The 14,255-nt window shown below is 33.9% G+C and overlaps 1 protein-coding gene across 2 annotated transcripts; it reads right to left on the reverse strand.

The window, feature by feature from the left end:
* Window positions 1-1,317: 1,317 nt before the first annotated feature.
* Window positions 1,318-10,823, reverse strand: LOC140798041 (uncharacterized protein At2g33490-like). 2 transcript variants are annotated; one of them, XM_073151763.1, is made up of 11 exons: window positions 10,450-10,823; window positions 9,547-9,619; window positions 8,824-8,898; window positions 7,684-7,745; window positions 7,501-7,569; window positions 6,445-6,473; window positions 6,159-6,366; window positions 5,838-6,074; window positions 4,080-4,133; window positions 2,255-3,198; window positions 1,318-1,853 (listed from the first exon to the last, which is right to left on the reverse strand). In XM_073151763.1, exons 1-10 carry the CDS (start codon window positions 10,552-10,554, stop codon window positions 2,257-2,259), a joined length of 1,854 nt encoding a protein of 617 aa, XP_073007864.1. In that variant the 5' UTR covers window positions 10,555-10,823; the 3' UTR covers window positions 1,318-1,853; window positions 2,255-2,256. The 2 variants fall into 2 exon arrangements, with proteins under 2 accessions (XP_073007864.1, XP_073007863.1); XM_073151762.1 differs by having other exon boundaries at window positions 6,445-6,554; window positions 10,450-10,694.
* Window positions 10,824-14,255: the final 3,432 nt, after the last annotated feature.

Raw genomic sequence — 14,255 nt, forward strand, 5'->3', positions numbered from 1 at the left:
AAAAATATGAGTTAAATAGATTTTATGTTAGAAAGTTTTAGTAGTTTGAATTAAAAAAAAATTTGCCTTTTGAAATTTTATTGCATCACCTAATCTCTCTCTTTCTTTCAATTCCCATTTATTCAATAGAAGCATAATTTTAAAATTCATTTTACCATCTCTATTAATTATGTTTATAGTTGCAATTTAGCCATAAAAGAAAAGTTTAAAGTGGTAAAATGCATTTAATCTAAATATTATTTAGTAGTGAAAAGATGGAGCACTGTTGATTCTTAGAGAGATTGACATATTTAAAAATAAATAAAAAAATATAGTATAATTGTCATTTAACTTTTAAATTGAAATGTAGCTCTCCCAATGGTGTTTCCTTGCATCAATTAATTTCCAAAGAACAAAGACAGACATATTAAATATCAATGAGAGAATCTATTTATAGTTATATATAAAGAGGTTGCTTCTAAAACAAATATACCTGAGAGTTTGCCATTGTGAAGTATACAAGATATGTAGCTTCTAATTTCTCTTAACACAATATAGCAATTGAATTATAAATCACAAGAGCTGGAATCTGGAAGCATGAATGAATCTTCTAGCCATGTTTATGTGAACTTTCAAGCAAAAAATATGTCTACTAAAAACTTGATTACTTAATAACAAAAGATTTTGAAAAAAAAATTGTGCCTCGTGATGATAATACTCATCAGGAGCAACACGAGCAGCGATAGACCGCGACCGTCCTTCTGGGCGGCTGGCAGATGAGGAGAAGAACCATCGCAACCACCACAGCCACCGCAATGCTGATTAGAGGGAGATCATGATCAAACGAATAACAAAATTTTCCCATCTCTTTCCTCTCCTTGCGAAAAAATGGCTAGTTATTTTCAGAATAGAAGCTTTTATATATTGATCAAGAGGCTCCAAGGAGTGCACTTTCTCCTATCTCTAATTCATAAGATCAGCCAATCGGTGATCGACACGTAGGATTTCTGGTTTAGGGTTAAAGGGACCATGACTTCATGGAACAGTTAAGTTGGCCATGTGATGTGCTCCCATGCATTAAATGTCTCAATGTCAAAATTTGCTGAAGTTGACAAAAAAAAGAGAAAATCTTTCAGAGATTTGATGTAACTTGAACATACACTAGAGAATTTATTTCCAACAACCCGAGAATGTGGTGTTTGTAGAGTTGGAAAGATATGCAACTCATGTATGGCAATTGATGATAAAGTCAAAAGGAAGAATTCACTCTAAATTGTATAGGTATGTAGAAGAAATTGTTAACAGTTCAATATATATGATGGGGACCAAAACAACTACTTGTGGAGCAAAATCTGACAACAGAATCTTTAGATCTATCTTTTGGTGCACATTTTACAATTCACTGTGAACTCATCAAACATGACACTGTACAATTTTGTTGGAAAATTTCCAGAAGTCATAGCCCAATGAATTTTTTGCAAAGAGATCTGCCCATTAGCTTCATACCTGCAGTTCCAATTAATTATCATTGCAAAGAAACTGGTCAAGTTTCTGATACTGTACTTATGCTATATGTGTTTGTATTGACATGAATTTGGGCCAAAAAAAAAAAAAATTCTAAGAATCTGTCTGTGAATCAGAGAAATTCTTTTGATTGATGAACCACGGTATAGCGGAAGCTTCATGATGTGCCGAAGATATGTTCCTTTCTTCTTCTTCTTTTCCTTCCTTTTACCACAATGACGACAAAAATGAGGATTGTAAGGGTCATATAGGAATACACAAGTAATTATACACAAAAACTGCATTTGAGAGGACTGGAGAGCTTTAAAGCTGGTTGCAGATGCCAATATTGACAGCTGATAACAAATTTCCTGCACAAGAAGCAGAAGCAGTTAGTTGCTGGCCAAAATATGATCCGTATAACAAGGTTTGTTGAGGCTAATTGTTTAGGGTATGTATTGATCAATAGCGGCTTTGTCAAAACAGTATGTTCAGCAATGTCTTAGTATTAGGAAGTCAATCTATATATTTATAAAAGGCTGGCCTTTAAAGTATTTGAAGAACACAGCTATCCTACTTGACAATTACAAGCATGTACAAGCACATTAAATCTTTTCCTTTTTTCTTGCGATATATGCATGAGACTAATAATTACTTATCTGTCAAACTTTTCCAATATACTAGAGTTGCAGACAATTTCTGTCAACCAGAGGTGAACCAAGTAATATATGAACAATAGCGATATATAAGAGGTGCTTTAGCAACATGTTACCTTTAGTCCTTGTGTCTTTCTGTAGTTGATTCTGAAGCTCTTGGAAGATTTGTTAGAGATATAGGTGTTAGTGGTGGTGAAGCAATTTGATCATTGGTCTCTGGATTATGAGGAGCCTCCAATAACTTAGCAGCAGTAAACACTGCCATTCTTTGACTACTTGAGGGTATGGAATAACTGCGAGTCATCGAAACCGGTGGTGCTGGCAGTGGTGAAGCTGTATATGGCAAAGCTGGTGACACTTTGCTTGTTGTGACAAGCACCTGTCGTCTGGAAATCAAAGGACCAGAATAGCCAACCAAATTAGATGGTCTTGTGGGTTCTAAGTTGACTGGAGGTCTAGGGAGCTCATGAAGTTCACTAATTTTGGGTGATGAAATAGGGCGCCGTAATGGCTTGGAGGAGGCTTGAGACACGGATGATTGCGAGGCAGGAACACGTGGTGTTGCAGAGACTACCCGGTGATAATCCATAGTGGGTCTGTGGTCAGTGATAGAAAACATTGGCTTGCCTGACCATGTTTTGCTTGGAATTGGTCCAGAGAAAGCATCTCTTTTAAATTTTTTTAAATCAGAAGCAGCTTGTGGATAAGGTAGTGGTGGAGATTGTCTATCCGCATGGGAAGGCACGCTATTGAGGCCACCAACAATGTTGCTGTCCTTAAAATTCAATGGAGAGGAATGCCATAAATTTGTTGATCCACCACCCTTGCTTTCAAGACGACCTGAATAATAGGTGCTATTGGCGCCTGTCGAAGCTGAGTTCTTGTCGTCAACTGGAGTAGGCAGTATGTAGGAGTAAGATTTTCTTGTAGATGGTGTTTGCATTTGTCTTTTCTCAGATGGCTCAAATTTGGTATCAGGAAATATAGGTGTTGATTGACTAAAAACCCCAGGTTTCACTTTCAGAGTAAAGAAATCTGCTTGGCTTTTGTCAGCATTTTCCTGCATGAGCAGAATAGAATGACTAACATTACTTGTTAGGCTAATACTACAAGTTAAAGTTATAGGAACTATCATATAAACATTTACATTAAAAGACAGAGAAAAGTACGTTCTGGAATTTAAAAAACTGATCTAAGACACTGGATTTAGATCTAATGGCTAGAAGCATTAGATAGCTAAAATTTTAGTTATCTAAAACTAGTATCTAGCTTTAGATTAAATGTTAATACGAATATTTTTAACAATATACTGTTTATCTATTTTTCACTCAAATAAGCATGCAATTCAATGCACAGGGGCACTGCACAACTATGAATTAGTGTGGTTAAAAGATCCTTGAATATTTTAAATAGGGATTAAAAACTATAGCCATTTCCTTAGATAGATATTTCTTCAATATTCTAGACTATCATCTTCCAATTTTATGAAATTTCTTTTCACTTTATTGTGATGACTGATGAGAGTGATCCTATTTTAGTTGATTGACCCAATGATTGAACTAGCAACTTATTTGACCCAATTACTTTTCTGGTTCATTGAAGACCAAAGTTTAATTATTGCCTCCCAATAAAGGCTAACCTGCTAAAATTGCATTATTACCAGCTAATATATAACTAATAATTATAACCCACAAGAAGAATAAAGTGGATATGTTGTGTAAGATTGTTGTTTGCAAGATCAAACTGGCAAAAAATTTAAAACTTTTGAATGATTGAATTTCATGCTATCATGCAAAATTACTAATGAGCAAGTAGTTGATGGACAAATAGTTGAACCTCATTCAGAAGATATTGTGATGATGATATAACAATTAAATCCCACTGTATCCTCCATATCCAACGCAATAATGTTGCATTAGAAAAAATGCTAAAGGACTTCACCTGTTTATGTTCCTTAAGTGATTCTGGGGCAATTGTGTGATTTACTAGATCCACCTGCATGTAAACCAAAGAACAATATTACTTAACACATTAAACTGGCTGATAATAAGTGTAATAGGTATTATGCGATAAAAGATAACACCCAAATCCCAAAGAAGAAGGCCTCTAATGATCACAAAAGTTGCTAATCAAGATTCAGACTTTAAGTTGATACTAGGTCAAACTCATATGACAATCTGGTGCAATTCCTCTTCAAAAAGTGGTATCATCCGTAAATACTGTCCTATTAGGGGCTTAATACTATGAGTGCCAAATGGTGATGTGGGGCATATGCCAGAACATATGCTTTCTTGAGAACCTACAGGAAGCTCCTCTCTCTAGAATCCTTGAGATACAAAAATTGAATATGGTAGTAGTCTTTGGTTTCACAGGTTCTTGGACACTGAAGAATTGATATCCAGCACTATTTTTCATTGAACCATACTTAGCCAAGGAGATGCTTAGAGTGAGTTATTAGGCCATAGCATCTATAAATTTAAAATATGCTTCTTGAAAAAGGTCATAGGATGTCTAAAGAAACTGAAAGCAATAGCTGCAGGGAAACAAGTCAGCTATTTATCTCACTAGTTTCTTCTTTCTAAATTTTCTGTGCCTCCTAATTCTGAAAGATTGGGACAAAAGCTATAAAGAATCTTCTGAAAATTGGTTAAATTTGGGTCGTCCCTGCCTTATTTTTCTCTCTTTCCACTTAATTAAGTAGATTCTCTACTCTGTTCCTCCTTTCTTTCCGGATTTCTTTCTTCCGCTGATAATCTTTCTTTGCAATGTAGGTCATATGCAAGATAAGCATTTAGACAACCACTTCAGCACCCATATAAGACAATTGATAAATCAAATCTGAATTTCATTTTTCAAACTACGCGAGAGACGTGAAAATTTTCTAGCATAACATATTTCTGCATAAAAGCGCTACATCACAGACCACTACTTTTTAGGGATATTATTGAAAAGCCTTAATCCCTTACATACTTCTACTGGAAACAATATACACACTGATTGCAATATGAAATGATAAGTTTAAAGATTTAATCTTTATGCTTATTTCAAACTGACGTTATTTTGTTAATCTAAATAACAGATTAGAAGGTCGATAGGGAAGACTATTATGGGGCAATATTAAAATGTCTACTTTCCGCTGCATGAAAGTGCTTTTCAGTTCCTTTCAATCTAGCCCTCTCATTATCTCTTTTAAACCCTTAGACACAGCATAATGCACTACTAAATGTTGCAAATGGCCATCATGAAAAATGGTCTTCCATCCCTTATCTTGTAATTTGTATAAATGCCGTCCCTTAAGCACTTTATTGTCCATTCATCTCCAAGCTTCTCTCTCCAACTTCTACCAGAGAGATATTAATTATTTTGCCCTCCCGAACTAATGTGAAATATGGGCAGACATCCCAATTGTTATTTTCCACTCATTTCCACAGTAATGCTTCCAATCTTAACCGCTCATTTTCTAATCTTATTATCTTACTCAACTAAGCTTAAACTCAAGTCTATTGGCTCTTGGTGATACTGGTTATTAGCAAATTTGGAAAGTGAACGGCCATATTTTATTGTTCCAGTATAAAGAAAATTCTACATGGAAGAAAAACAATCAACACAGTGAATTCATGCTTTAAATATAACGTGCATGATGGAAATATGATTTGAAAGAAGCAAAAGCAAATACAAGGTAAAGATAGAACTTCTTACCTCCATTGATTTCCTAGATGTGAGAGTTTCTCGATCTCGTTCTTCTATTTCATAGTCAAAGCTCAACTCTCCATCATCACTCTGATCATTACCATAATAGTCATCATCATCATTCTCTGAATCATCATCATCTTCAAGCCCACTAAACTGATAATCAATATGTTGCTGCTCAGCAACTGCCTTTACATGGGGTTCAACTGCCTCAAGACACTTTAGTCCCTTCCTGAAGAAACTTAACTGAATTCCAAGAAAGAACAAAAACAGAAACACATCATTTCATGCATCAATTTAAGAAATTAACTCTTATTATCATAGAACTACCTGTGCAGCATGGTGGCGAGCAGCCTGTGTTAAAAGACTTCGAAATTGGCCTTGCTTTAATGATTTCAAGCGAAACACAAATAGTGCCGCCTCATCTTGGTAATTGGTTAGAGCTGCTTTTAACTGCTCCTGGGAGAAATTTTCACTTTTGGAATGTCTTGACCTTCCTTTATCTCTATGTGCCGCCAGCATCAAATTATAGTATTCTCTGAAGGAGGTGTGCGCCAGTTAACAAGATGACAACATTTTAACCGAAAATATCATGAAAATATAGTTAGTTTTGTACCTTTTATCATCGCACTGACGCTTCATCTCCTGCAATGTCAAATAATCCCGATGAAGTATGACATGACTTGTAAACAGGAGTTGAGTTTTTAACTTTTTATTGTTAAGCCACTATAAATTAGAGCAGTGGTCAAAATGGAAGTTTGGAAAGGAAAAGACTGAAAGAAAGTAATAGCAGAACAGAAAGGCATTAAAAAGTGAAGCAATTCGATTTCTTAAACCAGCAGCAATCAGATTCTGCAACGAATCAACAAGCAACCATCAATTAGAAGAGAAAAGAAGGAAAGGACTGGTGGGGAGGGGAAGGGAGGAAGCTTTGGACTTTCAATTGGCAAACAAAATATCTTAAATCATCTCCAGTTGAAGCTTGATCCGTTGATCCATATTGGTAGAGCTTGTGATGTTAAAGGTACTAATAGATTTGAAGTGTCATTTTCCTCAGCTAATGGACTCATAACTTGAAGTTTCAGCTGACCTTTCAACCTTCTATGGTGTGAACTGCAGTTTGGTTGTAAAGTAGCCAAAGGAAAAAAGAAAAGAAGAGAAAAAACAATATAAATAATGAAAAGAGCATTAAAATCTCTTACTTTTCTTGGAGGGCAGAAAACTTGCTTCACTAGAGAAATAAATGATACATATGGGTTGTCCCCCTTATGTATTTGGCCTTTTTCTCTTCCAAAATTATCACATAAAGGGGAGAAAGCATTTTAAGCCAGCTAGGGCAAATTACAGTCACTTCTGGAATACATAGAGAAGGCAATTGAAATATGGAAGCTACAATAGATGCCACACTTAGGGTATACGCAAAAGATAGTACTAGACATCTGATAATTTTTAGGGCCTTCTTTGGCGAAATAAAATGTACCTTCATAGTGTGTTATGTGATGCTTGCTAGGTTGTGGCATACTAATACAATGTTTGCAGAATAAAATAAAAAAAAGCAGCCAAATTGAGAAATATAGGTCATATTAATTAAGAAGCAGCAGTAAGAACATCAAAAGCTTTTAACTTCCAATTAATCAAGAATAAAAGATGCAAAAACATCACAAAAGTACACCTCTACAGTTTGAAGCTCTTTGAGAAGAGACTCTGATGGGGTTGTAATTGTTTGTACAATGTTGGCACGCTGAGAAATGATAAAGAATATATTAATCCCTGCTAACATAAATCAATTTACAAGTACAAAGAACAAATACAACAATATCTAAAAGGCCCTTAGAATAATAGGAAAGGCACTCACATAGCTATCAACAAGTTTCTGAAGTTCAAACTGTACTTTGCCCAGCATCATCAAAACTCTACCTACAAGCATAATTGAAATGCATAATTATTTTATCAAGGATTAATGGAGATATATTTTAGTAACCCACCAACTACCCAAAAGCTTAAGCTATTAGAGAATGATGATTTTTACATTTTATATTTATATTTTAACACTCCTTCTCTACCCACACCCCTCAAGGGCTTGAGACATTTCTGATAGCCTTAAAAAGTGAACTTAACTTAAATAGGTGCAGGTTTTTCTAATCAATTGATAAGGTAGGCCTAAAGAGAATCAAACTTGGAACCTCTTAATCTGATACCATGTTCAACTTACTAACAATTCTAAAACCTTAAGCTATTAGAGAACGATGTTTTTTACCTTCAACATTCTAACATTTTCTCATACTAAAAGCACAAACAGTATCATCTTTCCTCATCAAAGAAAAGAAAACATTAGAAAGAATCACTATTTCTCACAGAACTTTGAAATTAGGAGCTAGAAGGCAAGGGGAGAAAATGTCAGATTTCATGGAAAACAAATAGCTCTACCAGTATTATGTACCTATTAGACCAAAGCAGCTGCAAGGGAAAGTAGTAACTATAGGGAAGTTCACCCAAATGAAAATCTCAATAACTCATTTCTTTATTAAAACCATTTTGAATTCAACAAGTAAATTGTATCTAAGGTTTGTTAAAACCCCATGGGCAGGTGAAAATAGAGTATAAACAAGCCAGCTTTAAGCCGAGCCTGAGTAGAAGCCTACAAGTCAAATTCTGCTCAAGCTCCGCTTAAAATGAATTTTGAGCCTAAAACCTGATTTAGATTCAGCTCATCCTTGAGCCGAGCCTATTTTGAGCTCAAGCCATGAATAATAATACACAATATATATATATATATATTAATCGATAATAATTTTGAGCTTATCAAGCAAAGCTCGAGTGAGCTGACTTGTGCTCGGGCTCAGCTCGAAAGTCAAAAATCATTTCGAGACTGTAAATTTGCTCAGGTTCACTCATTTATATATGAGCTGAGTCCTCATCAACCGGAGCTCAAACTGCTCATTTATTTTGACAACCATAGATACACACACGTATTATATGCTTAAGGAGGACTCACCACTATTTTCATCATCATTCAGGGCAGTTTTTTCAAGCAAGCACATCCCCATTTCCTCTAAAGCCTCTGAGAACTCTGCACAATGTACAGAAATATGAGAATAGCACATAGAAAACTGGCAAATATTTGCTTGGCAAAGGTGGTTTAATGATGCATTTTCAGTAAAAACAAAATCAACTGAATAATGGGAAAAGGAGGAGATTTGTTTAATTCAATATTCATATCCACTTGTCTGCTCTTAATGATTCTTCTCCATTTAAATGTTCACTTTCACCTACAAGCCTGTCTAGATTCCTAAGTACGAGTATTGAGTGTAACATCAATTTCATCATTATCACAGTTTTGCTTGAGATAGAGCTTGATGGCGAAGAAGGATTCAAATATCTCACTCTTCTACACTTCAGACTTAAACTTTGCTTTTATTGTTGCACACAAACATCAGATAACACAAGTGATTGGGGCTTGCTAACTTATGGAAAAGAAAGGCAATATAATGGATAAGCATTTGAACGAGAAAAGAAACAATCTTTCTAGGTAAGATCGATGTAGTAGGAAGCCTAATACATAGGACATTTCCAACGTGTGATGATGTACTCTTAATGATACGACCTAAATATCTTCCCAGGTACCCTTACTTCAAAATATAGAGCAAGGCTAACAATAAAAACAGAATGGTAAAGCTGCAATTATAATAAATCCTGACTAGAGCATGATGCAAAGTACCATAAACACCATTCGCCGTAGCAGCTGCAGCAGAAAGCAAGCTATCATAGAAGTTCCTCATTTCCTTCATATCCTGTAAAAAAAGGAAAATCTGTGAGAATTAAAGATATCATTTTGCATAGAGGACTGAGAATAAGCTTTTGCTAGAGTAATTTGTAAATGTTGCAGTTATTTTAAGCCAATTTTATGCAGACTTCCATAGTCTATAAATTGTTTTCCTCCATAATGTGGATCAAATAGGGAATTATGGTAGCTATATTATGTGTATTCAGATGTTCAACAGTTCCACAACATAAGCAAGCACTAGTTATCCCATCCAACCTCAAGTTATCTGGCAATACCTGCATTAAAATGGATTACCATTCAAGTGTTCGTGCAGCAGCTAGGAATTTTTCATGCATCCATCAATTATCAATAAATAAGATAACAAATCAAATATGCTTATGCTCATAAAATTTGCAACACGGCCTTGGTAAAACAAACCAAAAAAAAAAGTCAAAGTTCATAAAAGAGCAACAATTTTTAATTAGTAAAGAATCGCAGAAGTCTTTAAAAGCTGCATCAGAGTGTTGAATTGATTCTAAGAGGTATAAGAGAAAGTCAAAAGATGGAAACAGAATTCCATTTCTTGCATTAAGGGACTTATCTACTTCACCAGACTATGTCTAACCAACCGATCAAGGTAAGGAAAGCCATTAGTATGCATCAGTTCATGATACTTAGGCCAATAAGAGGAAAGAGCCCACGAATCACACAAACACAGAAGCCAACTTTTGTCTCAAGATCAAACAGAACAACCCAAGGCCAGATCTTTTCTAGACGACTCACTTAAAGATAGAACTTTGATGTCAAATTCGGCAGAAGATGGCAAAAGAGAAAAGGTAAAACAAAAATTCGATTTACCTCTGAGGCCTGGACGAGCTCGTCCAACTTAGCCAGCGGGTGGCGATCCCTCTTCGTCTTGGGCTCATGGCGATTAATCTGAAAAACCCGCAGCGGCGACTTCATCTCCACCTCCGCGCGAGAACCCAAGTGCCAAAATCGAGATCAAGAAAAGATGTCGACAAGGATAGATCGAAACCTGAAGCAACTAAGAGTATGGAAATGGAGAAAGCAAGATGGAGGAGAGAGGAGGACAAGGGCTCTCTACTACGTGTCTGAGATTAGAAGTCTCATATGGGGAAAAAGACGACGACGAAGGAGAAGAAGGACCCCCCTCCTCCCTCTTTTTCTCTCTCTATTGATTTCGTATTTGACCAGAGAAAAACAAAGACGGCGGAAGAGAGAGAAAGAGGAACGAAAGGGAGTGAGACATGAGAAGGAAACGAAGAGGTGTGAGAATAGCACCCATCTTCTCTGCTACAATAGTTAAGTACAAACACCCGTTATGACCGTTACACATGCCGTTATAATCTTAGATAGATTACGTTTAAATTACAAGTAAATATTGCAGTTTTGACAAAATTATTTTACCCAATAATTATCAATTTCAACACCCTCCTGAATGCCTCCGATTATTTAGTTATCAATTTCATTTGATTTTTTTCGTTAAAATAAAAAGATAATTCTACTACGAACTTTTTTCTACCTATTGACTTTATAATTAAATAACTATTTTACCCTTAAATTTCTTCCTTTTTTTCTTTAAAATAAAAGTATCGTTTGATTTTTTTTTCATAATTATGAGGATTAATAAGGGCATTTATGTGGAGAATCTGGATGTAATTATCCCTTAAAAAATGTAATTAACTCTTATTTTATTTGTTAGTCATACGAGTTGTTTGATAATAGTTAACGGCATTAAACATGATTACGACTTTTTGATGGAGAATTTTAAAAAAAAAATGATTATGACCTTGATTGGATCGCCACGAAGAATAGTCGTTCAATCTGATTGAAATTATCTTGAAGATATATATTAATATTGTACTTTAAAGTTCTAATTAATATTCTCCTACATTTTGGTAATTTGTGATTAACTCCTCATTAAAAATCGTACCAAAAAAAAAGTTGTTCGAATTAATTATTATTATTATTTAAGAACTTTCTGCACCCTTTTCATGTTCAAGTTGGGATAAGAATAATGTACTTTTAGAGTACTAATGACTCTAATTAATTAAACTTGAATAGCTTTGCTTCCCACTTTTTTTATAAATAAAAAAAAAAAGAAGAATGCCCAAAGATAAACTAAGTGACTAATTTTGATGCAATCTAGTTCAGATTGGATCACATCATGGGGACATTAGGTTCAATAGATTGAGTCTAGTTATCTTATTTGCATATTTTGTTTAGTTAGAGCCTTAGTATGTTAGGATTTTATTTGATTTTTGAATAATATCAAACCAGTTGGATAAGATGCCAACCTCAGATCTACAACTTTAGTATTCACGACTTCTCCAGATTCAGAATCAAGCAAAACGAATGGTTAATATGAGAAGATAAGGAAGACTAGTTTAGTTAAATTCATCTTAGACCTTTTGATTTAATCTCTATAAATATGTTCTTATGGCTTGTATTTTAAATATGCTTGGAATGAAAGATTAATTGGTTTTTGCCATAGCATCTCTTGGCACGGCAGGCCTACTTCTCCCCCTTCATCTTCCTATCTTAATCGTCTTTTTCTCTCGTACGATTTTTACCACAGTTGTAGGCAAATCATAGCATTCAACCATCTATCACATCCGCAAACCACCACCACCATCATTTATTACTGAGCCACCTCTATCAACTACTCGGCCTCCATTCCATCATCACCTTCATCCTATACCTAGGAATCCGTGCCTCCACCCATGGATCCCAAATTTCATGCAGACCTGAATCTCAATTGCTACGAATCGGATTAAGCCGATTCGTAACAAATTTTATTTCTCAAATATGTTTAGGTTTTTAATCCGCCTCCAAGATGCATGTTTTTTTATAGGAAATTTGTATATAACACTTTATTTTATAAGTAGTTGACACCCTATATTTTCACTATAAGAGATATTTATTTCTAAAATAACTAAAACATCCTTAGTATGACTTGTTTGAGGGTATTTTCATAATTTTTTTTACTATAGTTTCATTACATATTTACTAAATTATTAGGCTTGATTTATAAATAATAAAAATATAGGGCGTAAACTATAGTTTCATTAAAATATAGGATGTTATATGCAAATTTTTTGTGCCTATAATTTTCATATCACACCTGAAATAACTAGATTATAAGTGAAATTACAAAATTATCCATGGGCTATTTTCTAACTTAACTCTAGAGTAATTAAATTTATCGAAATGCCCTTAAAATGTGCTCGGAGAATTTGGGGTATTTTAGGAGTTAAATAAAAATAAATGGGAATTTTTTTTAATAATTAATTATATCTAAAGCCCCTTAAATTATTGTCCATTTTCAAAGAGACCCTCTTTTATTAATATTTTGATTCCTCAATTATCTAATATCTATTATTCAATAATATTAACAAAAACATCAAATAACTATCTAATATTTCCTCCTAAATCTCCCTATCCTCTCATTTTTTTTTATCTTTTTTCTCTCAAAATAGCAATAACTATGTCACATTTTTTTTCTTAGAAAATTAGGAGGATAAAAAAGAAAGAGGGGTCAAATTACAAATATATTAAAGATAGGAAGTAAAAGTATATTTTACCCCTTGAGAACAAATTTAAATTTACTTTATTCTCTTATAATTTTATTTGTGTCAAAGTTATACCCAAACTAAAATTATTAGTTTTTTCATCATAATCAAATTAAATGTCAAATATGAAGATATTAATTAGAGACAAAGTTAAAAGAGAATTAAGTAAACTTCTCAGTACATCTAAAATAATACCGATCAAATTTTAGATAACAAAATTATAATAAAAACATATATTTTTTTAATACATTTATCATATCTTTATTATTTAAAATCTGATTAATATCATTAGATGAGTTTAAAATTTGATCAAATGTGATAAAAAAATATATATATATAACGATTTCTATTTGATCTACTGAAACAAATTTAGCCCTAACCATAAGAAAAAAATATATTTTCTTATAAAATTTTTTTTGAGAGATAGGGTGTGCATTTTAGAATTAAAAGGGTTAGGATATAGAGTTAATGCATTGCTTGCCCTCCTTGCCCGGTCAATCTAAACGCGGTGAGTTGACCGTTGACTAAAAATCCCCTACACTTTATATTATATATTATTGATGATGCAATCATTTCTAATATAAACTGGTCAAATCTTTGACTAAGTTAATAAAAAAATGGGTTGGATAAATACACGCTTTTTTAATTCCAAATTCAAGACTTAGATGCGAGATTAAATAGTTATAAAATCACTAAACCAGATAATTACTCTCTAAGTATAAGTTGTTTTTTTAGTTCGAATTTTTTTGACATAACTCGTTAAATCGATAAACGATTTATATTTGAAATTATTGTCCGATTTAGCCGCTTGTGTAGAAAATTTTCCTCCTAACCGTTAGCGGTTTATTCAACAACATTTGAGTTTACATATAAGTCGTTAAATCTGACGACTTATACTTGAAAGTTGTTATTTAATTTAGCAGTCTTGCTATTCATTTAACCGGCTTGATCATGAGCTGACTCAATAAGACTCAAACTAGTAATATGTTACGAATCGGGTTGATTTGATCCTAATGGTTTTGGACTAGATTAAGGACGTGACTTTTAAAGAAAGTTGTGAATAATCTAATC

Source organism: Typha latifolia, chromosome 11 (genome assembly GCF_019914945.1).
Source record: "Typha latifolia isolate L0001 chromosome 11, TyphaL0001v2, whole genome shotgun sequence".
NCBI lineage: Eukaryota > Viridiplantae > Streptophyta > Magnoliopsida > Poales > Typhaceae > Typha > Typha latifolia.